The 26,128-nt window shown below is 40.2% G+C and overlaps 2 protein-coding genes across 6 annotated transcripts in view; both read right to left on the bottom strand.

The window, feature by feature from the left end:
- Positions 1–526: 526 nt before the first annotated feature.
- pfkfb2a (6-phosphofructo-2-kinase/fructose-2,6-biphosphatase 2a) lies at positions 527–15,735 on the bottom strand. The gene is made up of 16 exons (XM_022209296.2): positions 15,594–15,735; positions 14,381–14,562; positions 13,306–13,431; positions 12,781–12,877; positions 12,479–12,545; positions 12,311–12,385; positions 10,919–10,975; positions 10,690–10,814; positions 9,997–10,204; positions 8,499–8,645; positions 8,305–8,409; positions 7,944–8,073; positions 5,836–5,898; positions 5,675–5,739; positions 2,834–3,034; positions 527–1,651 (listed from the first exon to the last, which is right to left on the bottom strand). Exons 2-16 carry the CDS (start codon positions 14,463–14,465, stop codon positions 1,583–1,585), a joined length of 1,620 nt encoding a protein of 539 aa, XP_022064988.1. The 5' UTR covers positions 14,466–14,562; positions 15,594–15,735; the 3' UTR covers positions 527–1,582.
- A 1,922-nt stretch (positions 15,736–17,657) lies between these two features.
- The window catches only part of dlgap4a (discs, large (Drosophila) homolog-associated protein 4a), a 96,192-nt gene continuing 87,721 nt past the window's right edge, over positions 17,658–26,128 (bottom strand). For all 5 annotated transcript variants that reach the window (XM_051949286.1, XM_051949288.1, XM_051949290.1 and 2 more), the window contains 5 exons: positions 25,988–26,085; positions 24,216–24,652; positions 22,604–22,695; positions 22,058–22,210; positions 17,658–20,988 (listed from right to left, as the gene is read on the bottom strand). In XM_051949286.1, coding sequence (XP_051805246.1) covers positions 20,764–20,988; positions 22,058–22,210; positions 22,604–22,695; positions 24,216–24,652; positions 25,988–26,085 — 1,005 coding nt within the window. In that variant the 3' untranslated portion in view covers positions 17,658–20,763. The remainder of the gene's footprint in view (positions 20,989–22,057; positions 22,211–22,603; positions 22,696–24,215; positions 24,653–25,987; positions 26,086–26,128) is intronic.

Consider the following 26,128-nt stretch of genomic DNA (forward strand, 5'->3'; position numbering starts at 1 on the left):
TGATGACTCATTCAGGAGCAAAAAACATAAATAAATCAGTTCCATTTAAAGGTTACATCAGTTTAAATGTGAAGAAAAAAGACATGAACTCCTCATTCAGAATTGAAAATGCTGCACGGAGCTTTAGGCGTGTCGTTGTGCAGAACTCGTGTGGGACTCCGTGATAGTGTCGGTGAAAAAAACAGTCGAGCAGTGCAGGACCAGAAAACGCATCATATGGTCATAAACAATAACTGATTCTGTGGTGAAAGATTTACAAGATGCATCACAAAAACCAGCCGCAAACCAGTGATGCTTGTAATATCAGATAGCTGTGACAGTTTGAATGCAAATCTCACTCAGATCTAGATTTGTCTTCAGATGTGAAATTTACCAGAAAGGAATCATGCACTTGTTTGGCTGGTTCTGTCTGAGTCCAGCAGACAGGAAGACAACTCCCAATGATCTCACACCAAACTAAACGCTTTTCCTCAGGGCAAAATAAGCATAAATACTCCGGAAAGAATAGAAGCCAGTGGAAATAAAACAGTGTGACATTAAGTTTATTCAGTGAAATAAGTGCACAGTAACACTGAAGCTTTTTAAAGCCAATCCTTTAGTTCAAAGGTTACATACTTTGGCTAAATATCTGAAGTGTTTTGATCAAATAAAGGCACTTTTGCACTTCCCTACATGGATTGTATGAATGCAGCACTACAGTAGCACTGATTTGCTTTTAATTTAAAAACTAAAGCATTAAAACTCAACAAAACATCCAATACTCTTGAACATTTTAGCACTTTACATATTTGCATCAATTTTGTGGGATTCAAACGTAATCAACTTTATATGATCACAGTTTAAGGCGGAATATATTAAAGCCGTTATTTAAGCGGAGGACAAGCCACACAAGTAGGCATCTTAGAGACAAGTGGAATTACTGTTCCAGACAAAAGCAGAGACTCAGTAGCTAATGCACTTTTTTTTAGGGCGAGACAAAACACTTCATTCATTTTTACAGCTTGTGTCTGCCAAGCTAAATTGCAATTTTGCAAGCTTAAATTAAACTTCAGAATAAAATAATTGCTACATCTTGTCAGATCATCAGAGGAAGGATGCACATTACCTGGGAATGTTTAAATAGGACAGATAAAGAAACAATCTGAGGACAAATTAAGGCTTCCTTCAAGAGAGGCACTCTCTTCTACTAAAACTGAAAGCTACACCTTCCAGCGAGGTATATGACTCATAATCACATTCTACATTTAATGCAGAACCATAAGACTGTAATCTACAGAATATGGAATGTGCTGGCAACTAATGGAAAGGTTTCTTTACTACAAATCCTTGATTTGTATATCTGACATGGATCACAGTCCAGACTACAAGTATGAGCTAAAACCAAAGAGATTAAACATACAAACGGTTACACAGACACAATGTGTAATAAAGGGCTTAAGAATTCATGGCTTTACTGCTGGTCGTCACAGCTGGTGATAACTCACGTGGAGGAAAGCATGAGTTAAATAACAAAATGTAGGAGTGACTGAAGAGTACAGATGTTCCATGTGACAGATGAGAAGAAGCTACCGAAAATATCTCTTCATGTGCTTTCTGTTACACCCCGAACACACTCATCCGTGTCTGCAGCACTGAAGCCGTTCAGAGTGTCCTGCAAGATGGAAAAAGCAAAGGACAGAAAGTGGAATGCATTAGGAAAAACATGGAACCAAAATAGGAAGGAGGAGTTTGTTTTGACTGGCACTGACTGGAATGGAGCTAATATTGAAGTCTGAGATCACAGGCCATCGTGAAACACTCCTTTTCTGTCCACCTCCAAGTTCTGAAGTGCAGCAAATGCTCGTAAAGGTCACTTCGTGGGCAGCAGCACACAAAAAAACATCGGAAAGATTTACATCTGTCACTGCACATCCAAGATGCTTGGAAAAGGGCTTATGCCTGTTGTAAAAATGTATTTGTGTTTGCTGATGCTTTTCATAGATCCTAAATGACACAAAAAAAGATGCAATAGGTGCATTTCAGTGATAATGGAATATTGAAAAGTCTGTTTAATGTTTACTAAGGCATTAAGCTGTGCACATTTGAACATTAATAATAAACAAAATGTCCTATTTTGAAAGGTGGCCGGCCTGCTACATGTCTCTGCATGAGGTTAAAGAATTAAAGGAGCGCTGCAGGCTCGATTATATGCTATATTTTGGTTTGCATCTTCACTGTTCACCTACATAAATAAGCTAGCAAGTCTTTCAAAAGCAGCACAGATGGCACCCTGGTAGCAGGTCGCCCATAAACAGGGGCTATACTCCCCAATGCAGCGGCTATGATTCAATTTCAACTCGCAGCCCTTTGCTGTATGCTCTTCCCTGACTCTTCTCCCCATGCTTCCAGTCTCTCTCTCCACTGTCTACTACAATAAAGGCTAAAAAAGCCCCAAAATATCTTTTTTTAAAAAGCAGTATAGATTATTCAGCAGTACAGAGTAAAAGATGGATGAGCATCACTTGCACTGGGTTTTGTAGTTTTCTGATAAAGGTGCAGCTATGTAACTTAAATTAAGAGTTTAGTGTGATCCTTGTTGAGAGTATATATCATCATCCCAGCTCTTTATAATACAGCATATAGAAGCATGAAGGAAAATAGAACAAGTAAACTAATAAATGAGTAATGAGACAACTTTAAAACAAAGAAGTTGGAAAATAAGTTCCATTTTTGACCTTTTACTGTCAGCCTTGGATGTCCATAACAAAACATAATAACGCTTTTTATCAGAATGAATTCTGATTTTGAACCATTTTTACAGCTGACATAACTATTACGTGTGACAGACACTGACCTCGCCTTGTAGCAATTCTGTCCCCTCACACGCCTCAGAGAATTGCATGCTGGGTAAAGTGGGGGCCTGCGACATGCGAGCATGCGGAGGGTTGCCGACGCTGTACAGGCGAGGCCGTTTAATCTGGTCTTGGCTGGACAGAGGAGTGAAACTGTTCCTTCGGAGGAAAGCTGGTGGCACAGCATCCGGTCGGGCTTTATTCTGATCAGTGAGGAACAAACAGAGTGGATTAACACATTTTTATGGTAGTATAATTAAACCCCTGGTATGTTGCGCTCCATGTAAGTGAGGAGAAGAAAAAGGAAAGAAAACAGTTGCTGAAAAACAGCCATAAATAGAAAAGCCATTGTCATGTTGGTCTCGGCAGGCAGGATATTCCTCCCTCCAGTTAACAGGAGGTTTGTCAGCAACTCTGTTTATGTGATAACGCCCACTCTGTCTAAGACTCTGGGCCTGAACATTTGTCACTAATCAGAACAAACTACCAGTAGAGAACAGATATGGAGCTCGCCGATTAGGAAATGAGCACAAAAGGCACAGTACTGTATGTGTCATGCTGAAGCCTTAATTTATTTCTTGAAAATGAAAACTTGGCTCATACACGAGCGTTCAGCTTCAGAAAAGGTCCCCATTGGGGGAACGGTTGTGATGTGTAAATAATACCTGTATCAGTTCCCACAAATAAACAGGCATACTAGAGCCTTATAGGGAAATAATGGTAGTGTTTTTCTTTGTAAAATACCACAAAAAGACAACAATTTATTTCTGTTTTTTAATGTTCCATTTGTTGTGAAGCACAATTTATTATTTTTAGGAACACGGTTAACTCTCTGACCATTTACCTCTCTGGTAGTGGATCAGTTATTCAACTGACAGAAAGCAATTAGCAGTATGTTCAAAGCAGCAATTCCAAACATTAGCTTCTCCACATATTAAAACCTGCCAGCCTCATATCTGTCTGTTCAACAACTCCAAAGCTCAGTAATTAGCATGTTTGATTCACACACAAACAGAGGCTTAAAAAACAACAAAAAAAGTGGTAGTTCCCACACAAGACTTCAGGATTAACTGCACCTGATCAAGAAATAGTCCCACACTTACACGTTAAACTGACTGTGCTGCCTTTGGACAGAACCAGACTAACTGCTCATATTCCACTTTCAGTCTATATATGGTGTCAGATCTGCTGGATTGATTTCCCACCTAAACCTCGGGGAAAGTGGGTCAGATGTTTCGCAGATTTGTTAATCTGGCATTGGTATCAGGAATGGAAACTATTTCAATGCTATTAAAAAAAAATACAGAAGAGAGGTGGAAAAAAGGACAGAGGAAAGAGGTGAAACTGAAACTTAGCTTTTATCTGATGAACACCGGATGTAATTCTCAGGATTATCAGTGACAAATATGTAAGTACACTGCAGACTGGAGTCTCTGTTCACAGTAAGAAGCAGGAGGACAGTCTGGGTCTAATGCATGTTGAGTAGACCGGCATATAAAGAGTTCTAGTGTGTGCAGAAAGTTTTATGCATCTTGCCTTGAAGGCTGGATGTTTGGCTCCTGAGAGCTGAATAAGAAACTCCAGTGTGTAATTTTGGTTAGAACTTTTAAAAATAGCTCCAGTTTGTCCAGTCATGACTGTGAGAGTTTAACTGATCCTTCAGGTTGCATGGAATGGACACACATTATACTGAACAGGATGGCTGGTGACCACTTCATGGATCTTTTTATTGGCTTACAGCTGGACTACTGTAACTCTGGGGCTGGCACAGTCCAACACCATCCCAATACAGTTAGTTCACCCGCCAGACTTTTAACTAATAAAAAGAAACAACACACATCTCCTCAGTTCTGGCCATTTGATGGTTTTCAGGAAAATACAGAATTCAGCTTTAATTCTTTCCATTTGTTTTAAAAGTCATTAATAATTTAGCTACAACATACTTTACCAGTATGTAACTCATTTTTCTGCCCTGAGGTCACTTATTATCATGACAGCTACTCCTCTCAGTCCTCCACTCACCTCAAAACCAAAGGCAAAAGGCTTTTCTCAGTTATTGCACTGAGGCTGTGAACAGTCTCCACATGAAATTCTGCACCACTACTGCCAATGTCAACTCAAAATTAAAGCTTTGTCTATTGTTTTTTACTGTTCCTGAAGCTGCTCTAGTCATTTCTGTTTATCGCCCTGCTGTTTGGTATTGATCAGCTTTCTCTTTTTCTAAATAGTTTCTCCTATTTTCAATTTTAGCCGGTATGTTCCACCTTTAGCTATCCTGTTGTCTTTACATGTGATCATCCTTGTCGCTTTCTCCATGCAATTACACACTATAATGCATGTTATTCACTTCGTGTTGTCTCTCTCTTGTAGTTTGTGTTTTGTCCTGTCTGCAGGTATTTCTGATTATGCAGCTATTTGAGTCTGACCTGCAGTTACTGGTTCCACCTAGCTGTCCAGTGTTCATGTTCTCTGGCCTGTTTGCCTCTTCTATCCTTTCTCTCTTCGCCCTCACCCTAACTGGTCGAGGCAGATGTCCACTTCACCAAACCAGGTTCTGCTGGAGGCCTCTCTGTTTATAAATCTGTGTTTTATATCATTTTCAGGCATGTAACTAACATATTTAAAAAGTCTGGTGAATTCACAGGATAAACAACACTATAAACCAAATTACTAGACCCTAATATTCAAACTCGTTCAGTAAAGCGTTGTCTTTGAGTGTTGCTCTGAACGCCCTTCATAAACGACAGTGACTCGACTTATGCTGAACAGGATGGACGCTGACAGCCTCCAAGAAAACTGACAGAATGTTTGTGACACAACACAGTAAAAGGTCCAAAGCTTACAAACGGTCTGTTCCTGTGAGTGTTGACAGCCTCCACCTTCAGGTCAAACATGTCCACTTTACAACCTATTAGAGGGAGACATGGAAAAAGTGCATCACAAGGAGGCAAAAAAAAAACCAAGAAAGAGGTTTAGTTGACTTCTGAACAGAGATGTGACTTACCATAAGCCACAGGGGTGAGCTTTAGGATCGAGTGCAGGGGACACTTCATGTATGGTAGATCATCTGTGTCAAGAAAAATTACAGAGACAAGTGAGACTTGGCTTTGTTGTGGTTTTACTCGGTCATGTTTCTGCATTCTCTTCAATGTTTGTGAATTTTTCTCTCATGTTTTTGAGGACACGCTTGTGGGTCGGCTGTGCAGCTCACGCTTTCCTGTATGATGGTTGGTTCATGTCTCTGTGTTACATGTCCCCACAGTGGGGGGGGGGGGGGGGGACAAAATGCCAGGCAGAGCAGCACCCACACTTTGGTTTCTGCAGTCATCGGCTGTGGTTGAGCCTTTAAACAGATGCTCCAGCAGCGACCACTTCCTCTGCTGACTGATGAAATCCTCTGTCTGCCCACAGCTAATTATGGCTTTGATTTCCAAAAGTATTTTCCACTCTTGCCACCCAGTTAATGTTCATGACTGTCTGGTGTTTTTCGCTCTGTGCCCATTTTCACACATTCATACACACATTTTTGGCACGATTCTCCACAGACTAAACACAGATCTTGATTGCTGTCATTCATACGTAGACACTCTGACCTTGTGTTGAAGCATGTATGTTTCTCTTGCTCTATGCTGTTACTGGTCTATTTTAATTTAATTGATTGTTGCAGTTGTGTGCCATTTTTGTTATATTTTATGCATATACCTTTTTTTTGATATTTGAAAGTCACAATCATGCATATTTATGATATAAACAATATATTAGAATACAAGTATGAATATGAATGATGAACCTTAAATTACTGTCAACATAGGAACACTGCAACTGTATTTGATTTTTTGTATTTTTTTTTGTTATTGCTGTTGTTCTCACTATTAATACTGTTTGTTTTGTCTGACAATGCTGTAGAACTCTTGCAGATTTACTAGTTACAGTACTGTTGGTATGGTATGCTGGATTTTTAGAACATCGTGGAGAAACCCCCCCAGTCTGGGAGTACATCAAACAACATCAAATAGTTTCACCAGCTTTCATTTTGCATTAAGTTTGAAAGTTTTCTGAATTTTATCACCCCCTGCTGTTGGCATTAAAAATTACACCATGGCAGACAGCAAGTCTTGTCAGGAAATTGCTCTACCCATCATATTTTCCAAAAATACATGGATCTGTGATTCTACTCTCCACATAATAATCATCCAGTTGACTCCTGGCAGACAAAGATAAGTATATATACTGCAGCCAAAACTTCACTAGTCTCAGAAGGTTGTAGCAAAGAAACACCTGGTGGACAGACACAACATCCGCCTAAACGAGCTGCTTGCCTCCGCCTGTGCCGATTTCTGCTCTACAAGCGATTCATGCAGTGAAAGAAAAGGGACAGCTGATGTCTGTAAAATACCAAAGTACAACCAGCAGCTCTGATTCACACAAAGGTTTGTGTGATTATTACAATCTTCACACTAGACTTCACAGTTGCGTTGAGGCTTTAAAGTGTGCAGCACTTCCTTTTAATCTTATTTCAAAATATTATTTCTGATGGAGCAGACATTCTTTCTCTGCTAAAGCTACATACATTCCCGTGAGCTCTTACTGCAGTTATTCATTTTTCACAAGTCCTGTTATTTAGGTTTTATTTCTCGTTTCCTTGCCCAGTCATTCGCCCTGTGCCAAATCCACAGAGTGCAGCAACAAGCACACGAATTGGAAGAGCATGTTTTGAAGTCACAGCGATATCAAAATGCGGTACATGCAAAGCAACGAGAGTGGGAAGTGCTTTGGGAAATGGCAATTCATCCGTTAAAGTTGCTTTTGCATTTGTACGTCTGCTAACTGAATCTGATGTTCACACAGATACTGAATATCCCTCCAGTGTCTCCAACGGCCTTCTAGAACATTTTGTTTAGCTGTGTCTTGACACTGTTTTTCAACACTCAAGGAAACACCGTGTCCTTGAATTACATTTCTAAGCTCTTTCGTTTAGACACTGCAAGTTTCAGATAAACAAGATGAACAAACAGGTGCAGGCTCAGATGTTTGGATCCCACAGTATTTGAAGGTATGCAATGCGAGGTTTTGTCTCGGGGAGTATCATGTTTGGGTTTCTGTGCACGTCACCTGCGCCCTTGTCCAGGAAATAAGCGAGTAGGCAGCGCATGACAGCCTGATGACAGATGACCAGAACGTTGCCCTGCCGCTCCAGCTCCATGATGACTGGCTCCAGCCGCTGGACCAGGTCCTGGTAGGACTGAGGAAAGACGACTGTTAGATATCGAGTCAATCTAAACTTTTCACTGGTACTGTAGCTCAGTGATGAAATCCCGGGCTGCTCTACATATAAATGGCACAGTGATTAAAATATTCAGTGACTGGACAGACAAAATGCAATTTAACACAACAGACCATAAAGTAACTGAAGGCTGCCTACACATGTCGTAAGAAGCCAAACATCATTCCAGGGGTCAGAGAAGATTGTTACCTCTCCTCCAGGGTAGCGGTAGTGATACTTGTCCTGGTCTCTCATGGCAAACTCCTCTGGGTAATTTTCCTTGATCATCTCATACGTCATCTCTTCACACACTCCCTGAAACACAACATAACAGCAGTGAGGCTTAAAGCAGGTGTGACTGAGTCCGTCTGTCTGTCGCTTCAGTGATGCATCAGCTCACATACAGCATCTATTTCATTAAGGATCTTCCACTGCTCGTAGGGGACGCCCAGCTCCTCTGCTGTCTGAATGGTACGTCTCAGCTGGCTGGTCCAAACCTTCAGGTCCGTCAGTCGGTGCTCTTCCACAAAACCCTTCAATTCTGCTGCAAACTGCCAGAAACAACATATAAAAATTACTTTTTAACACGAGAATTGACACCTGAACATAGATCGGCAGTTACATAATAAATTAAGTAATGTTTCCCATCAATGCTGCAAAATCTGTTTAAAGCAAAAAGATTTTACTGAAGCCACACTACTGGACTTTGCTACAAATTTTACAAATGCAGCACAAGTTCAACAAGGAAGATCTGTTTACTTACATTCTGTCCCCATTCCCCTCTATGAACAGGAGCTACAACTGATGGTCTCTCCTCTCCACCACTTCTGTTTTGTTATACTATCAAAACCACTTTACACTTAATGTGAATGCTGCTACTTTTTCCCATATTTTCTGAGTCAATCAGCCACAAGACCTCATTCTTTAAATTCATTTGATCTTCACTTCGTCCGAGTGGTCCAGGGTATCTCAGCTAGTCTGCAGAATCCATTTAGCAAATGGCTTCTACTTTGATTTAGCAAGCTCACAGTTCTGCTATAATCTTGTTCTTTGCTAGCCTAGCCGCGCTAGACAACCCACGGCAACGAATTTAATTCTCTGCCAGGGTGGGTCTAGTTACCCTCCATAAGGCTCGAGGTTGGATGCTCCTAAAACTGGCCGGACGAATCACCATGAAGTGTAGAGTCAGAAGGCGGGCGTAACTAAGTGACGACAGAGGCGCGACGATTCTGACAGAAACAACCGGTGCACAATAAACAGTTATCTTTTGACTCAGCTTTGGCCACAGCCCTTAAAGAGTTGAAGCTAAAATTCAACTTGAAAGATAAACAAAGGACGACACCGAAGTGTTTCATTGAGAAGAAAGACGTATTTGGACTTATGCCGACGGGATATGGCAAATCCTTAATATACCAGTTGGCTCCGCTGGTTGGGAAGCTAATGGGACTTAGCCACAATCCAGCGCTCTAGGAACTCCGTCAGCCTATTTGTTGCGTTGATTGGTTGTATACCTACCCAATTGCTGCAGAGTGATTTTGAAAGACAACCTTTTAGCCCGCCTCCCTCCCCGTTGAGCGTTCCTAGACCCTTGTGTCTTAAGAGCTGGGTCTAGCGCGGCTAGGCTAGTTCTTTACTGTCATATGACCTGTCCTTAATAAACTTCTAAAATCTTGTTCTATTTTAGACCTACTATAACATGTTATCCGACAAGAGAATTGGATTGAGTGGAGTGGACTGATCAGAGCTAGGCTAGCTCTTACTTCTGTTTACAGCCTTTGTGCTACGCTAACCTGCAGGTAGCTTCATACTTATATGACAAATAAGTGGCTTCACAATCTTATCTAATTTTCTGCCAAATAGAAAAAACAACAAGAAAGACAGGGAAATATATGGATAGAGCACCTGTTTCCCTCTCTCTGACAGTTCTGAGTCGCCCCCGATGCGTCCTTCCTGATTGTGATGGCTCTCTCCATGGCGACAGAGGTATATGGAGTGGGAGTGGACGCTGATGTTCATGAGGTAGTAGACTATTTTGCTTTGGATGTAGTCCTGCACCCGGTTGACCAAGAAACGACGGCCAACGTTGATGACCTGAATGAAGGACAGGTTCCTGCAGGTCAAAGCGAAAGCGTAGTCATGCATGTGTACGTAAGTGAAGATAGTGAAAAACAAGTCAAGGATAAGAATGGATATCTTGTACTTCTGGTGTAGTCTAAATAACTCTTTCTGGGTCAATAACTGTTCCTCCTCATTAAACACAAACATGAAGAATGCGACCTCTGGCGCAGCAGGACTCTGAAAAATCTACAAATGTTATCAGTTATTTAACTAAAACTCGTTTTAAAAAAATCCACCTGCAATTCAGTTATGTGGCAGGACTTAAACAAATCATGACCTCCAATCACTTTTTTACGTGATAAATGAGCTCCACCTGCTGGACAGTTTATGCTACTGCACAAATACGCACAACCCACATATCCCCATAAACGGCAGCACTAGCATTTTAACTGACTTTTTTATTTACTTTAAGTAGTTAAATGGTAAGAAGCTTTAAACTACACGATTAAGAGTTTATATCAGATAAGAACTCCTTACTTGTCGTGTTCATCTGGATCTAAAGGCTGGTAGGTCACTTTATAACATTCTATTCTCTTCAGAAAGTCCTCCATGACAGTTTCTCTGTCTCTCTCAGGATAATCTGGGCTGGAAACCTTCACATCCTACGTGAAAAACACATTTATAGAGATGATTCATCAACATTTTCAACAATTCAGCGACTGGATGGTACAGATAATTTAACACGAAACAAAAATGCGTCACCTACCAGAATATTTTCAGCGATGACGTCTGGGTCGTCACATATTGATTCGACAAAAAATACCTGAAAGGATATTAAGAATAAGAAAATCAGAACCAGTTTAAAAATACATTGTCTGCAAAATGATTCAGCAGAAATCCCTAGACGATTGTGGTATAAGCTCAGATGTACGGTGCGTGTCACTGATAAATCGTCTGTTGTGTAATTTGAAAAGGCTTTTAAATCTTTGACAAAAGAGATGTTCAGCCTGTCCAGTCATGAAGGTTAGAGGACCTAAGGGTGTCTCAAAATGTCTAAGATACGCCTGTTGAAAAGTTGTTCTGACAGGAGAAAAGACTAGCAAAGAACATACAGTGTTGGTAAGAAGTATTCACCCACAGTGGAAGTCTTCCCCTTTCATTGCTTTTTTCAACACTCATTGTCTGTTTAATCTGGCTTTTTGAGACGAATTTACACACAAGAAAGATTCTGTTATGCTAATATGAAAACAGGTTCTGACAAAGTACTGTCAATTAATTAAAAATATTTTACAAAGTGATGGCAGAAGCATTCATCCTCTTAAAATCAGCATTCAGTAGATGCACTTTGGCTGCAATAACAGCATTTAGTCTGTGGTGACAGGACACATCTGGATACTACGATATTAACATATTCTTCTTCGCAAAACTGTCACATTGAACAGGGATCCTTTTTCAAGTCCAGCCTCAAATTCTCAGCTGGACTGAGGTCTGGGCTCTAACTAGGCCACTCCAGAACATTCACCTTGCTATCTTCAAAGCATTTCTGTGTATCTTGTATGTTTCTGGTGACTGCTTGCTGAAAATCCAGTCTTCTCAGAAGTTGCAGTTCTCTTGCAGACTTCATCAGGATTTTCTCCAGGGTTTCCCTAAACTTTGCTGCATTTGGTTTACCCTCTACCTTTACAGGCCTTCTCGCTGGCGAGAAACATCGTCACATCGTGATGCTGCCACCACCATGCTTCACTGTAGGGGTGGTGGATTTATGATGATGTGCAGTGCTTTCTGTCTGACAAATATAGCACCTAGTCTGTTGGCCAAAAAGCTCAATTTTGGTCTGATCTGACAAAAGAACCTTCTTCCGATTGACTTCCGAGTCTCTCAATAGACTCTGATGTACTCTAGCTAATATGAATTTTTTCCCAAGTGGCATTCTCTTTGCCACTCTTATATAAAACTTTGACGGGTTAAGAGCAGGCCAAAAGTTGTTGTAAGCACGTTTTTTTGTGTCTTTGTGTCTCAGCCAAATACTGTTTATGGTTCAAGTGACTCTAGGCTGCTTCTGATGTGTGAAATCTGTTTCCTGGGACCACAGCTTTAATAAATACCTTCAATACAGGTAAGAAAGACTGACCAGTCTAATCTTCAGCATCATTCTCACCTTGTATGCATTATCCTTTGCAAAATTAAGGATGAGTTCTCTCCTCTCTCTGGTGGTGTTGGTGGCATCAAAGACCTGACCGACAACATGGAACATTTAGTGTAAATCAAACTGAACTTGCTATTCATATACAAATAATACACACTGTTCAGTTTTTTGTTTCCTTACAGCGATCTGACCTCCCTCCTCATTCAGATAGGCCTTGACATCCTGAAGTGCCACCAGGGCACACTGTCTGTGGAAACATTAGGAAAAAAAACTAATGAGGAAATCACAACAGGTAACCTTTAAATGTCATCTTCAATGCATAACCTGCTATAGTGGTTGCAGCGCCATTTGTTAAACAAACACAATGTAATTCAAAAGAGGCATTTGCATAGCGAGCCAACATGAAAAGGACTCCAGTGCTTTTGTTCAACTTAGTAGCAGAAGAGCAACAATGTCAAAAAAAAACAAAAAGAAGAACTCACTTTCTAATTTCCATCGCTTCTTTATTGTCATGTCTGAAGAAGTCATAGGACTTGTATGACTTTACTGCTTCTCTCCTATAAACTCCAAGATTAAATACTGCAAGAGAACCAAGGGAGAAAGTCAAAGGAAGACATGCAAAGACAGTGAAAAGGATTTCTGTCTGTGCCCTGCAGAGGCAGTGACCTTCAGCTCAACTGCATCTGCCAAACCTGTTCTCCTGGGTTCCAAGTAGGTGAAAACATAGTCGTACAACCACAAACACAGTGGTGTAATAAGGATAAATATAACTACAAATTAAACCATTGTCGCCTTAAGCAAGACATTTTAACAAGAGTAATGTCCTTGAACACTATTGCTGCGTTCACAGTTCTGCTTTAAGCAACCTGCAGATGCATGTCTGTGCTTTATGAACTGTTTTTACTGTCACTTCCTCATAGAGCTGCTTTTAATGGTTTTCTTTCCTGTGGTTCCATCAAACATTGCAATGTGCCTGAAGCTCAAACACGCATTGCCTTTGTACTGACCCTTCGTTGGCACTCCAATCCAGTTGAGGTAGCGTGTCAGCTTCTTGGACATGTAGGTTTTTCCCCGAGCGGGCAACCCGATCATCACGATCACAGTGGGAGAGTTGGTCATGTAGGAAGCCCAAGCTGCAGTTGGCACACACAGACAAACAAAGGCATACACATCAATGTGATTTTAGTTTTTATGCATGCAGAAAGAGGATTTCATAACCTGTCAGCTCTCTCTAAAGTGTCTCATTTGAAATTGCACACACACATACAAAGACGTGGGAGGGTTGTGTAATAATCCAATGTCACCTCTGCTGTGTCCACTAGCTGATTAACATTTATTGTAACATTTCCGTCACACCACCATCGTCTCATACATGCTGGTTAATGTTTCCCAAAGTCTTGCTGCTTAGCAGCTCAGCTCAGGAATTCAGTGTAACCTTGTCTGCTGGAGCATGGAATGGAAAATATTCTGGCTGATTTTTTTTTTCTCCCTGTTCTTTCAGTGTCCGTGGAAGACAGTCCTCCACTCAGGGAAGACAAATCTGCCAAAACAGAGACCTGGCAAGACCAGACTTGACTCGAGATTATCAGAACAGATGTCTGCGAATTCTAAACCCAGCAGTTAGGAAGAGATTCACGTTTAACACATATTTTAAAAGAAACTTTAGAGCCATTGCACATTCTTGAATAAAAATTATTTAAAGTCCTCATGGGAAGTTAAAACTAAGTCCAGCTCTGGCATTTTTAGTCATTCTTGCTGACAACAGTATTACTATCATTCAGGAGATGTGTTATAATTCCCACTATTACACACACACACACACACACACACACACACTGTACACATGCTAATAATGGCACAAGGTGTGTCAGAGTTGACATTTCATATCCGTGTCTACTGAAACCTTATCATTTTTCTTTACTCGAGGCCAACAGAGCGAGATATCAGATTTTAAGGCAGAATGTTACAGAATCATATTAAGTAATGTAACAGTCTGGGAGCAAAGAGTTCAGTCATTAATATAAGAGGTTTCATCTTCACATTTCACCTTCAGAACACAGAGAACAAAAACAAACCACTCACAGCACTTCTTTTCAGTGGCCCTCATATCCGTCCTTTTGGCCTCAGCTGAGCCGTCTGTTGCTGGTCTCTGCTGTCGAGCAGCCATGACAAACCTGATGTGTGTCCTGCTGTCCTGTCACAGCAGGTCTGGGGACGGCGAGTTCTGGTCAGTGGGGACTTTGGAGTAACATGTCAGATGCTGCCTGATGACACAGCAGATCAGAACAGAATTAGTGCACTGAGATACCAGCAAAGATCCATTATAGGAAGATAATGCTGTAAAACATACTGCTAAAGACATGCAGCAAACACAGGCTCCTTGGAGGAAACTCGTGGAACTGGTTACCACATTTTATCAGCTCAAGACAAAGAACTTCATTTTTTTGTCTGTTAGCTGATGGGTTGATCTACAGAGAGTCTCAGTTTGAAACACAGAAATATTTTTCATCTGGCAGCTTAACAAATGCAAAGAAATGCTGCTTGTTCATTTTTCAATTTTAGTTTAATTATTTAATTACCTGCTGGTAATATCTGAATATCTGAACACACTGAAACAAAGTAATGTCAATTTCCCAAAGCACAAATTCACATGCTATAAGGTGTCGCTTTATCTGACCAACACATTATTTAGTGATGTTGTAGATGACAGTCTTTGTGTTTCTCAGGGTCAAGGGTTCACCCTCTGTCCTCCTAATGTATTGGCGGTCAACGTGGCCGAAAAGCTACATTTTTGTTTTATTAGACCACAAAACTTTCCTCTTGTAGGTTTTTCTTTGTCATAATTCAGTTAAAGTTGTATACATAGAGATACATAAAGTAAACGTGTAGAATTTGCATATCTAATTCAGCTCTATTCGGTTTCTCGTGGTTAAATAATGAAGTGCTTTCCTGTGGGATGTCACTGACATTACTTCTGACAGTAATGATGCGCAGACTCCGTCCTCTTCCCTCACAGGTTTATTAGCGCTCTGATAAGTGATACTTCACTGATACCGACAAGTTAAATGTATTATTCAGAGCCGCAGAGAAGTGTCGGTTCATCATTCCTGACATTCTCACATGAAACTCAGTCGCCTGAAGGTTGAATGTGTGTCAGTGAGAGCAGAAGTTGACTCACTGTGTCATCCGTGTAGCTGCTACATTAACACGTAAACTCATCACGTCTCAGTCCGCTCGAAAAAGATTATAAACGCTGCAGAAAAGATGCGACGAAACCAAAATGCAATGAACTCACCAGGGAGAGAGGCAGGTGTCAGAGTTAGCAGGGTTTTTTTTCCCTCTCTTTGTTACACTGCAGTCATCAGTTCACTGCCGCAGGACGCTTTTCTTCTTCTTCTTCGCTGATGTTTTAGCTCCGCCTCGCAAGCCGGAAGTCCTCCACTGCTGTCAAAACGCGCTTTTCGTAAAATTTCAAAAATAATATCCTGTGAAAGCGGTTTTTTTAATACAAATTTTGACACAAAATGGGCGCCTTTTGAGGTTCTGTAACCGAATTTCTGCATTTCCAGAATGCTTGTAAAAATTAGTCCACATGAGAGTTTCAGAATCACATACTGCTGCATTTTGTTCATTCTAATCGCACAGTTAGAATAGTGTCCATAGCCAGCTCTTAAGGTAGTATATAATAGTCATCGTTATTCTTCTACAGGGGAAAAAGTGTTCTGGTTTGGCTGCATTCTTTAAACTAATGTAGTCAAATTAGAGAGAGAGAAGCAAAGTATGCGGCGTCAGGGGATTCTTCAAAATAGTGACAGGTGGAATTTTTTGGTGGGACGTGTGCACGCAGGGAGACAAGCCCTATCATTAAAATGAATTATTCAGAAAAACAACAACAACAACAAAACAAACACACAATGCAAATACCCTCAAAACAATACCATGCAGACAGTATCTCTGGAAACAACACCAACTATTGAAAAACTGAAATCTACATTCACGTTTAATTTAGTCCTATTGATTGTTTTTTTGTTTGGTTGGTTTTTAAGGTGCACCTAAAACTCCCAGGAAAGCAGCCATACTGAACAGATTATTCTGGTGAAATGGAGAAGTATTATTAAGAAAACAGGAAAATGAGTTAAGATATTTTAATTTGAGTAAAAGCAGTGACACTGCAGTGTGTAAATACTCCATTGAAAGCTTTGCAGTGTGGAAAACAATGTAGAATGACACTGAGTGCTGAATTATCATGAAGTTATATTATTAGTGATCCACGTTGTGTAATTAAAACTAATTTAATCATTTTTCAGGTGAAGCTACATTTTTAATGTTTTTCTGCATAATTCACCCTAACAATGTATCATGCTTTATAATGTGAACATTTCCTTCAGATGAAATATCTTAATATGAAAACAAATTTAAAATGTTAATAAATAAATATGAACTCCAATATCTGGCTTTAGATATTTAGTAGAGTTACAGCACAAAGAGGAAATATTAAATCACTTCATTAGTACTTTTTGCCAGGAACTGTAACAAAAAAATAGTGCAGTTACAGGCACATTTAAATGTTGAATTACTTTATTCAGGACTCATTCTCTGTACAGGCTGCAGGAGGTGCTATAGTCAGTAGCCTGGTGAATGAGGGGGAGAATGCCACTAAATTCTGTTGTTTTGCTTTTGCTTTCCAGATGGTGGAGTGATGATTGCTGAACATCTCACAGCAAAATCAAGTGATGTGATAGTCTGTAGTGCTGTGAAAGTTTTCGGCAGAGTTTTGAAGCCTGGCTGCTTAGATTTGCTCCGACTGAGCCAAAAGAGCCTTAGTGAGGACAGCTATGGATGTCAGACAACGAGGCCTGGATTGTGTTTCAGTGATTGTGACCAGTGTTTGATGTGGTTGATGTCAGGAGGGTCCAGTGATGGAAGCTGGCGATTACATAAAATGTGTTCAAATAATTATCACCAACAAACGGACATAAAAAAAAGCCCTACACAAAAAAAATCATGCATGTGCACATGGAGTCCACATGGGTCATACAGTAAATGCCCTCATTTAAAGTATTTTGCTGTTATGAGTACTATTTGTACGACCACATACTAAAGTGGACCAAATGAAAGTGTTTTATTTTAAGGTATAAACAAATAAAAACAACAACAAAAAAAGGAAACACAAATGCTTTGGGATCACACAGACAAGTTTTTTGGACACTTTTTTTGCTCCAAATTTGAAAACGATTAATATAATTGAGGTAATTTGTTAAAATATATACCCAAGGAAAAACATACATGCATTTCAAAACTGAGTGGCATTCCCCCTTAATTCTACAGCTTATTTAATACAGAAAATATGCCACATAACTCACTGCAATCACAATTCTTTATTCTCTTAAAAGAAAGTAGCCTCACAGTGTCTAACTAATACACCATAACATTAAACAACCCTTCGTCAAGATATGTGCTTATTTTGTAAAATAATGCTTGTCAGTACAAGATAATCTGGAACTACGTAGTTTTTGCTCATTTTTCTAGCTGGATCTCTGAGAGGACAGATAAGTGGCCAGAGAGAAATGACCACGAGGGCGAAGTCAGAACAGATTCCCAGTGTTTCTGTCCATCAAAGCACAACCAATTTTTTTAACCACAAAGATTTTCATGGCCACTATGTCTCACAATTCTGTAAATTCTAGAAAGTCGGAGAACACTGCCTCGTCCACATGGTGGCTTGAATAGCACGTCCACATTATCTGCCTCCAGAGTTGCACCTTCTGGTCACCGTTTGTCCATTTTGTAGCCCTTTGGAACTCAGGAAGTACTGGTAAACAAACTGTCTGAAGATCCCTGATCAGGTCTTGCTCTCTTAAAGTTCCGTATGCAGGCAAATAAAGGGATCCGGTTCTCAAATGATATGAAAAAGGAAAGGACTTTCCACCATTTGTCACAGTTATACATACCCTGAATGCCTTACACAGATTGAATAGCTTCAGACCATTTAAAGGAATACTGAAAATTCACTGGCAAGGATCTTTGTATATTTTATATGTAAGAAGGCCATGCTTTTAGAGATTACACAGTAACAATAGAAGTTCTACTCTAATGCTTATGAGTTATTTTGGTGTAATATTAACTTAACAGCTAATATTACCGCTGTGTCATGAATGACTGCAATAAAAAAGGACAGCAAGAATGATGACCCGGACATGTAGCAAAGGGATGTTTAATGATTTCTTTGGACAATGAAATGCACATGTCCATTGTTGATGTAATACAAATAAGAGAATAAGAAAATCGACAACGCAGTGTTGTGTCAGCATTCCCAGTTCAACTTCGATTCTTGTTTGAGATTCAAAATGGAGCAGAACAAAATGTGTCTGGAGTGTCACGCAAGAACTGACCAGTAGGGGGAGAGCCAGCTCTTACTGAAAAAAAACAAAAAAACAAAACACAAAACAGCTAGGAAGTCAACCTGTACTTGTGCATGAGTATCGGCTATGTCTTGTTCGACTTGTGCACCCATGTCACTTGTGTTTCCATTTGAGAAACAGGGAAAATATTCCAGTCCCGTAGTCCAAGTGCCATGAGTTTACAGAGCGATGAGGCATAGCCAATCAGGAGTGGGATGATGCAAACCCAAACAAACTTGCTGAGAATGCGCACACAGGAAGTCAGGATCATATTAAATAATCATTTTAAATAAAAGCTTCATCAAATGAGACTGAAATGTTGATCATTGCCATGCTGGCACAAAACGACATCCCTCGCAGCACCATTAATTATTATAATTACAGAAGTCAAGACATGTTTAGCATGACCTCATTTCAGCTGAAAGTCACAAAATGTGCCAAATGTCATCAATTTTTTAACTAATAAACAAAAGTACCACAGCTCTTCATTCTCAAAAAACACGGGTGGGAGTTCAAGCTGCTAGAAAGGGAAGCAAGGGAGATGGACGATTTCAGCAAATTAAGCTTCTGCGTTACTGCGCCAAAACTAATTTTTCCTTAGAAGAACACAGAGTAGTTCTGGAGTGATACGGAATATTTGGAAAAGGCTCGACGCATTTAGCCAATTCATCTGAGGTTATATAACAAATATCCCATCCATAGTGGTTTGTATTGTTGAGTTTGTGTTCAACCTGAGATTTCTGTCATTTCAAGAAATAAACATTCATCCTTCAAACTATGAAAGCCCTACTACAAATGCTGACTAAATACTGGGCACCTACTGCATTGACTGCTCTACTGTGATTGTATTATTGCTATGCTATTCCATGTCCTTTCCAGTAGCGAGTAAACCCCCACCCTATCACACACAGTCTGGTTGAATGGGAATGCCATATCAAGTGGTGAATGTCTTGGTCCCCTACATCACATGAGGATGCAGTGAAAGATCAGAATGACTCGGGGAAAACAAAAAGGTGGGCAAACTTGATCTGAGGTGAATGGAAAGTGCAGTGATCAAGTCGACATGAGCTGCAAATGCAAACTTTTCATACATTCCGCTGTATCTCACTGGCTGGCCAGTCAATCCTTACATCTCTTAGCAAAAACAAACCAACGTAAGACTTTAACAGTGGGGTTTTCACAGACACAGACTGTGCAGTGGGCGTTTGTGAAAAGGAGAGGAGGAAAGAGAGAGAAAGAGATGGAGTGAATGATTGCATCAAGTGCTAATATATCATGACAGTAAATGTACTCGATCTATAAAAAACTACCTTGGTACTGAACACTGACCTCTTTCTAACAAATAATCTGGTATACAACATTTACAAAATGAACATCGTAATAGTGTGATATTTATAATATATATGCTACTGCCTTCCTCTGGTTCTCTGCATTTTTATACCTCTGAGTACATTAACGCCATCTTAGAATTCTTACACATTACAGCGTACACACCACACCCAACGAGTGGCAGCCAGATACAAAGAGAGAACAGGAAGACTCTGTGGACAGTGAGTACACCTGCATGTGTGTCCTGAGTGTGTGTGGATGGTAGCTCAGCTCGTAAACCAGGCAGCCACAACTTGCCGGTAGACTCAGCAGTGAAGGGAGTTTTTAAGAGAGTAAACTTCTGGGATACCAAGATTCTTCAGCTCACAAGGTACAGGATGTCCTTATCCATGGTACTCACACAATTAAGACAGTCTTGAAATACTTTAGGAGATAATAATTATAATGTCAATAATAACAATAATAACAATAGTATTAAACATCTGTCGAGGTTACATCTGTCCCACGGCAGCAGGTTGGCGATCTGCATTTTTCTGGATTATTTTTGCTGCCCTGTGATCCCCAACGCATCTCCTGCCAATATAGCTGTGCTGCTCTGAGGGATCGACCTCTGTGCATCCGTTGTTGTTGTTGTTGTTGTTGTTGTTGTGTGTTCGTCTCAGATCTGTGTGTTTGTGTCTATGAATGTCTGGAGTGAGTAAGGTTTTTTCCTCGATGATCGGTGCTGGTTCGCCCTCAGAGGCGGGTCTGGGCCTCGGGGACGTAGATTTCGATGCTGTCAGCGCTTTCCGTGGCGGAGTTCTGTCGTACTGATGCCGCCCGCTTTGCTGCCATCAAACGCTTTCTGGCTTCTTGCCGCTGCTTGTCCACAGCCGAGTCCACACTCCTGTCCTTCCCTGCTGACAGCCGCGGCTTTGACGGCTTCTTTGGCACAGATGATGGAAGCTGCTTGTTGTCATCCTGAGGAAACGTGAGAGTTGAGACAGGAGAGAGGTAAGGTACAGCTGAAGACAATATTAATACAGTGCAACACTGAAGGGAATGCCCCTCTCAAAACAACAGGAAAAAAACGTATTTCAAGGAACTTTTACTTTGAAATAAGCAAAAAAAAATCTGCCAATAGAACAAGTGAAAATGGCTTGGTAAAGTATCTTAACCCTCCTGCTCCCAAATTTGGAAAGAAATTTTTAAAAATGAAGATTGTAAATGTTTTCAAAAAATGAATAGAAATCTTCCAAAAAAAAATCCTAAAAATATTTAAGTGATTCCATATTTATCAGTAAAATTTCTAATATTTTATTTAAGAACATTCAGGGAAAAAATAAAAAATAAAAAAAATCCAGTGAAATTTGCTGGATTTTGGTTGATTTTTTTCCGAATGTTCTTAAAGAAACATTTTTTTTTAACATTTCTTTTTATCCCATCAAAAAATGTTCAAAAAAATTCCCCCCAAAAATTTGAAAATGTGCAAGTTTTCTCTGTGAAAATATTTTTTCCCCCCACATTTTCAAACTTTAAAACGGGTCAATTTGATTCGCAGGACGACACGAGGGTTAAGACAAGATAATTTCAAGATTGTTTGACTTAACAAGATATTTAAGATGCATTGTCTTAAAACAAGTCCCTTCATCTTGCTGAAATGTCATTTGCTAAGTGAATTTATCTTGAATCAAGTGGAATGAGACATTTTGACTAAAAATAAGACAAACAGACTTGGTAAGATTTTGAGTTTTTGCACTGCATTTGTAAGTCATTAAGCATTTATTGAATTATTGTGATGATAAACAACTTTAGGCTTGAACTGAGAGCAGAAACTAACAACTAACTGACAATTATGTTAGCGATCAACCAACTGATAAATCATTTTGTCTATAAAAAGTGAGTGCTCAGTTTAAAATTTAATCTTTTTGGGTGAACAGACCAAAACTCAAAGGTAAGGAAAAGCTCGCCGTGATTTTATAAACGCTGATTAATTTTTGGTTCAATGATTTATTGTTTGCTACAACTGTATTCAGATAACAAACATCACCTTCTTCTCTGACTTCTCAGGAAGCTGCCAGTTGTTGGCTTTCAGTTGGTACAGCTCATCAAACTTCATGCTGATGTCTTCTATTGAGAGTTGTAGCAGATCCCAGAACCCTGCCAGGTCCTGTGCTGTTGGTCGTGGGTTGGCATTTACGTTCTAGTAAAAGGAAAATGAACACAGATGAATGGCTTTGGACGAATCTGAGGAAAAAAAAAAAGTACTGACATCCCTCCTCACACACACACACTTCCTAGTCAGGCTTCCTTCAAGCAAGTGGTTGAAGAAAAAAAAAACATTTGACACCAATCAACTATCAGAGGAGATTATTTCATCAGTATTAATACTCTGACAGGAAGAACTGCAACAAAACTGAGTCATTAGACCAGGTGAACATCTATCACAGCATACGTGAATTTCTGCTTGAAGATATCATTTCCTCCCTCAGCATAACTTACCGAATGGGATTTTGCATGTCATTTTGTGCCGGACAAATGATTTTTGTCGTCGAGACATGAAAGAGATTCACTAGGATGTAATGAAGTCACTCACCAAGTTCTCATTACAGAGTCCTCTGAACTGCTCAAACTTCTGTGATATGAGGAGCTGAGCACTGCCGACTGCACTGCGGATTGTCCCCAACACTGCAAAAGCAGATAAAATATGATAAATCATCAACATGACGGCAAGACTGATGACAAACAAAAGCAACACTGTCAGCTAAAATGTAAAGATACACAAGACAACAACAAAAAGGTCATAAAAGCTTTGAGTTCCAGAGCAAAGACAAGAGTGTCTGCACTTTGCAGAGTATAAAGGGTTAGAGAGCTACACAGGATTTATTCCTGTTGTCTAGTGATAAAATATTTATATTAACATTTAGCATTCTGTGACAGTAAATTATTTCTTTACAAGAAATGTATTAATTCAGTCTTGGGGAGGACAACAAATTACTCTATATTCAGCTATTTTCTGCTTAATATTTGCATGTAAATGGAAATTCATAATTCAGGTCCACAGAGAGTGGAGGGAAAGATAATCTGAAGGAGCCTCTACCGCTAGTCTGCTCCTTGCTCATTCATATTTAAGACACTGCAGAGATTGATCTGCCTAAAAGCCTGAGTGGTATTCTGGGAGATGAAAAAAGTTAAATGACTCTGCGGTGGCTCTATTACGGCTAAAATAAAGCTTACTCCCCCTCTAATGAGCTGCAGCACTGCGAGTCAGTGGCAGTAATGATCGCGTCATGCTTTGTCTCATTGTCCGTAGCCAACAGGGACGAGACCTGACCCAGTCCCCCGTCTGTGAACTTCACTAACAGACATCAACTTAATCCTTCACTGCGATGACTTGACAAGACATGTTCTGTACTATTACTAACATGCCTCTTTCTTTTGTCTGTTACTGTGAAGCTCTTGTAGGAACTTTATAACTCAGTTTGACAGACTGACTCAAAAATTGAGTGTTTTGGCTTTTAGGACTTTAGTTCTACATTTATTCATTCATTCATTAATTGGACCATTATTTAAACTCAGAGTACATTAACGTATGATGGCCTCATTTACAATTTAACCAAATGAGGTAAAGTATTAAAAGATGTTGGCAAACAAATGAGAAACTTAGATAGCATTAAAATATTAAAAGACAAAGATAGTAAAATGATGAAAACATTAACTGGAGCATTTACATTTCAGGAATTTAATAGATCATGGGTATGAATATTTACCACATTTTGAAAAAAGTCTAAGTGTAAACGCGTCTAAGAAGCAAACCTGATCATCTCACATTGGAAGACACTTGTATCCAAATGTTAAAAAGGCATAAATTCTTCTCCAATTTGTGTCCAATCTCTGGTGTGTTTCACCACTGAATATACCACTGTGTAAGGCAGCACTGATCTGTATTGGTGAGTGTAACTGAGTGTGATAGGAACAGCAAAAAAAAGCCTGGAGGAGGTAAGATCTTCATTTGGATGTTGACTGTGAAAACCTTGACAAGTGTAATGAGATTTGTGAACTATCCAACAGTCAGGCATATATGAAGCGAAGAGTAAATTAAAGCATCCTGTTTTACCTGAATTTTGTCTGAATACAATGCATATGACAAAGGTACTTGTGGTCTAAATGTTCTGAAAACCCACACTTTATGCAATTCTGTCACTTACCCTCCTCTGAGAGCTTGTTGTCTTTGGTCTCCTGCTCCATCTGTTGACACCAGCCCTCCATTCGGCCTGTTTCAGCCTGCAGCAGCTTCAGAAACCAGTTGCCGTCTCTGAGGCATGCTGGCGTGCTGGCCTGGACAGCATCTCCCTGGGAGCCGCAGTTTCCGGACTCGAGGCTGGGATCTGGTGGCGGCAGCGAGGAGGGGTCTAAAGCCGGATCCAGGCTCTCAGGGGGCGAGGTGGCTATCCGGGATGGGACTGAGGTGTGTTTAAGGGGCTGCTGTTCCATGGCTTTGTCCTGTCCGTTTGGCGCACTGGCGTTCACTGTCTGACTGTTGGTGCAGTTGGCTGTGTTGTTTTGTGTGGGTGCGGCATCTTGGGGCTCCTGAGGCTCACTCTCTGTGTTCTGTCTGGAGGCCATGCTGCTGTCCCGGCTGAGACTGCACAGACATGTATGAACATCAGTTTCTGACAGACTTTAATAAAATAAGGCGGATATGAGTCGCGAGGCTAACATGTTCTCAAGCAACAGTTTGGGGTCAATGAGTTCAACAGATAGGAGTACGTGACAGCTGACTGTACATGGTCATTTACGGTACAGGAGCATGAAGAGTCAGACGTCATGGTATAAAGGATGTGGCAGAAGGGACACTGGCAACAAATGAGGTACACAGAATAAAGGCTCAACGATTAAGTTGCTCCAGAGATAATGAGCGGGAGAAAAAGAAGCGTTCTGTCAAACAAATGTGATTAACGGAAATTACGCTGCTCTGCAAAAGTTTAAATGGCCAGTTTCCCACTATGTTCAGCTCACTACAGTCAAAACAAGAGTAAAAGGACATCAATCAGAGCGCTGTGCTGCTGTGCTGCTTCCACGCTGACTGCTGAATGACCTTAGCCACTCGCTGCTGCACAGGCTGCAGAGGTACCAGCAACAGGGATGAGAAAATGACACCGTGAGAGTGTGCCGTTGTGAAGGGAAAAGCAGGAGAAGAGCTACAGCACATTCTGACACGCAAGGCCCGGCAGCAGGGTCAAACAAACGAATAACATAATCTTATGATTTTCTCCCTGAATATCAACACGGTTTATATTGATACAAGGTGAACATACAATAATGTATTTTTTGGTTGTTATTTCTCCAGGAAAGCACAGTCAACAGCAAAACTCTCTTTTTCATAAACACTCTGTTGACACAAAAACAGTCACACAAATTTACACCTGGAAGCTGCCCAGTGCAACCACAACCAAACCTGAAAACCACTGAGCAGTTTACACTGGAGCAGTTGGGCTTGGAGGCTTTTCTCAGGGGCACCAACCTGCTTAAAGACGCCCACTTGTATAACCTTTAAACCACTAATGCCTCTCTCACACAAATGTCTTGGCCTTTAATCCCCAAGAGTGTGTCATCAGCTCTCACAAATTAAATAAGGCCCTTTTCTGTCTGATTCACATAGTTATGCAATTTTGTGTACAGAAATGTTCTTTTGTCCAAAACACGAGGTAAATTTTCAAGAAATATATAACAACAGCTACATATTTCACGTGTAATATAATAAACTGAGGCACAGAGGAGTCAAACAGTCTTTTAAAAATTCTGTATGAAAAGCAGTAAGCCATGGAGTTGCACTTATTTTTAATATAATGATACCAATAATGGCAATATTAGCATAAGTTAAGGATAATGTTCTCTATTCTAAAATCCTAATTCCTTGTCATAAAAATTCTGTCTTTGCAGCAAGCTTGTAAAGATTGCAATGTAAGCGTTTACTTACGGCCTGCCGTTCTCAACTTGAACTCCAATTGACTGAAATTTCAGAGGTGTAGTCAGGAGGACTGGTTCCTCTCTTGGGATTGGCTGAACACAATCCACCTAAAAAATAAAAATAAAAAAAAAAATCAGGAAGAAGAGAAAT

Source organism: Acanthochromis polyacanthus, chromosome 6, assembly GCF_021347895.1.
Source record: "Acanthochromis polyacanthus isolate Apoly-LR-REF ecotype Palm Island chromosome 6, KAUST_Apoly_ChrSc, whole genome shotgun sequence".
Taxonomy (NCBI): Eukaryota; Metazoa; Chordata; class Actinopteri; family Pomacentridae; genus Acanthochromis; species Acanthochromis polyacanthus.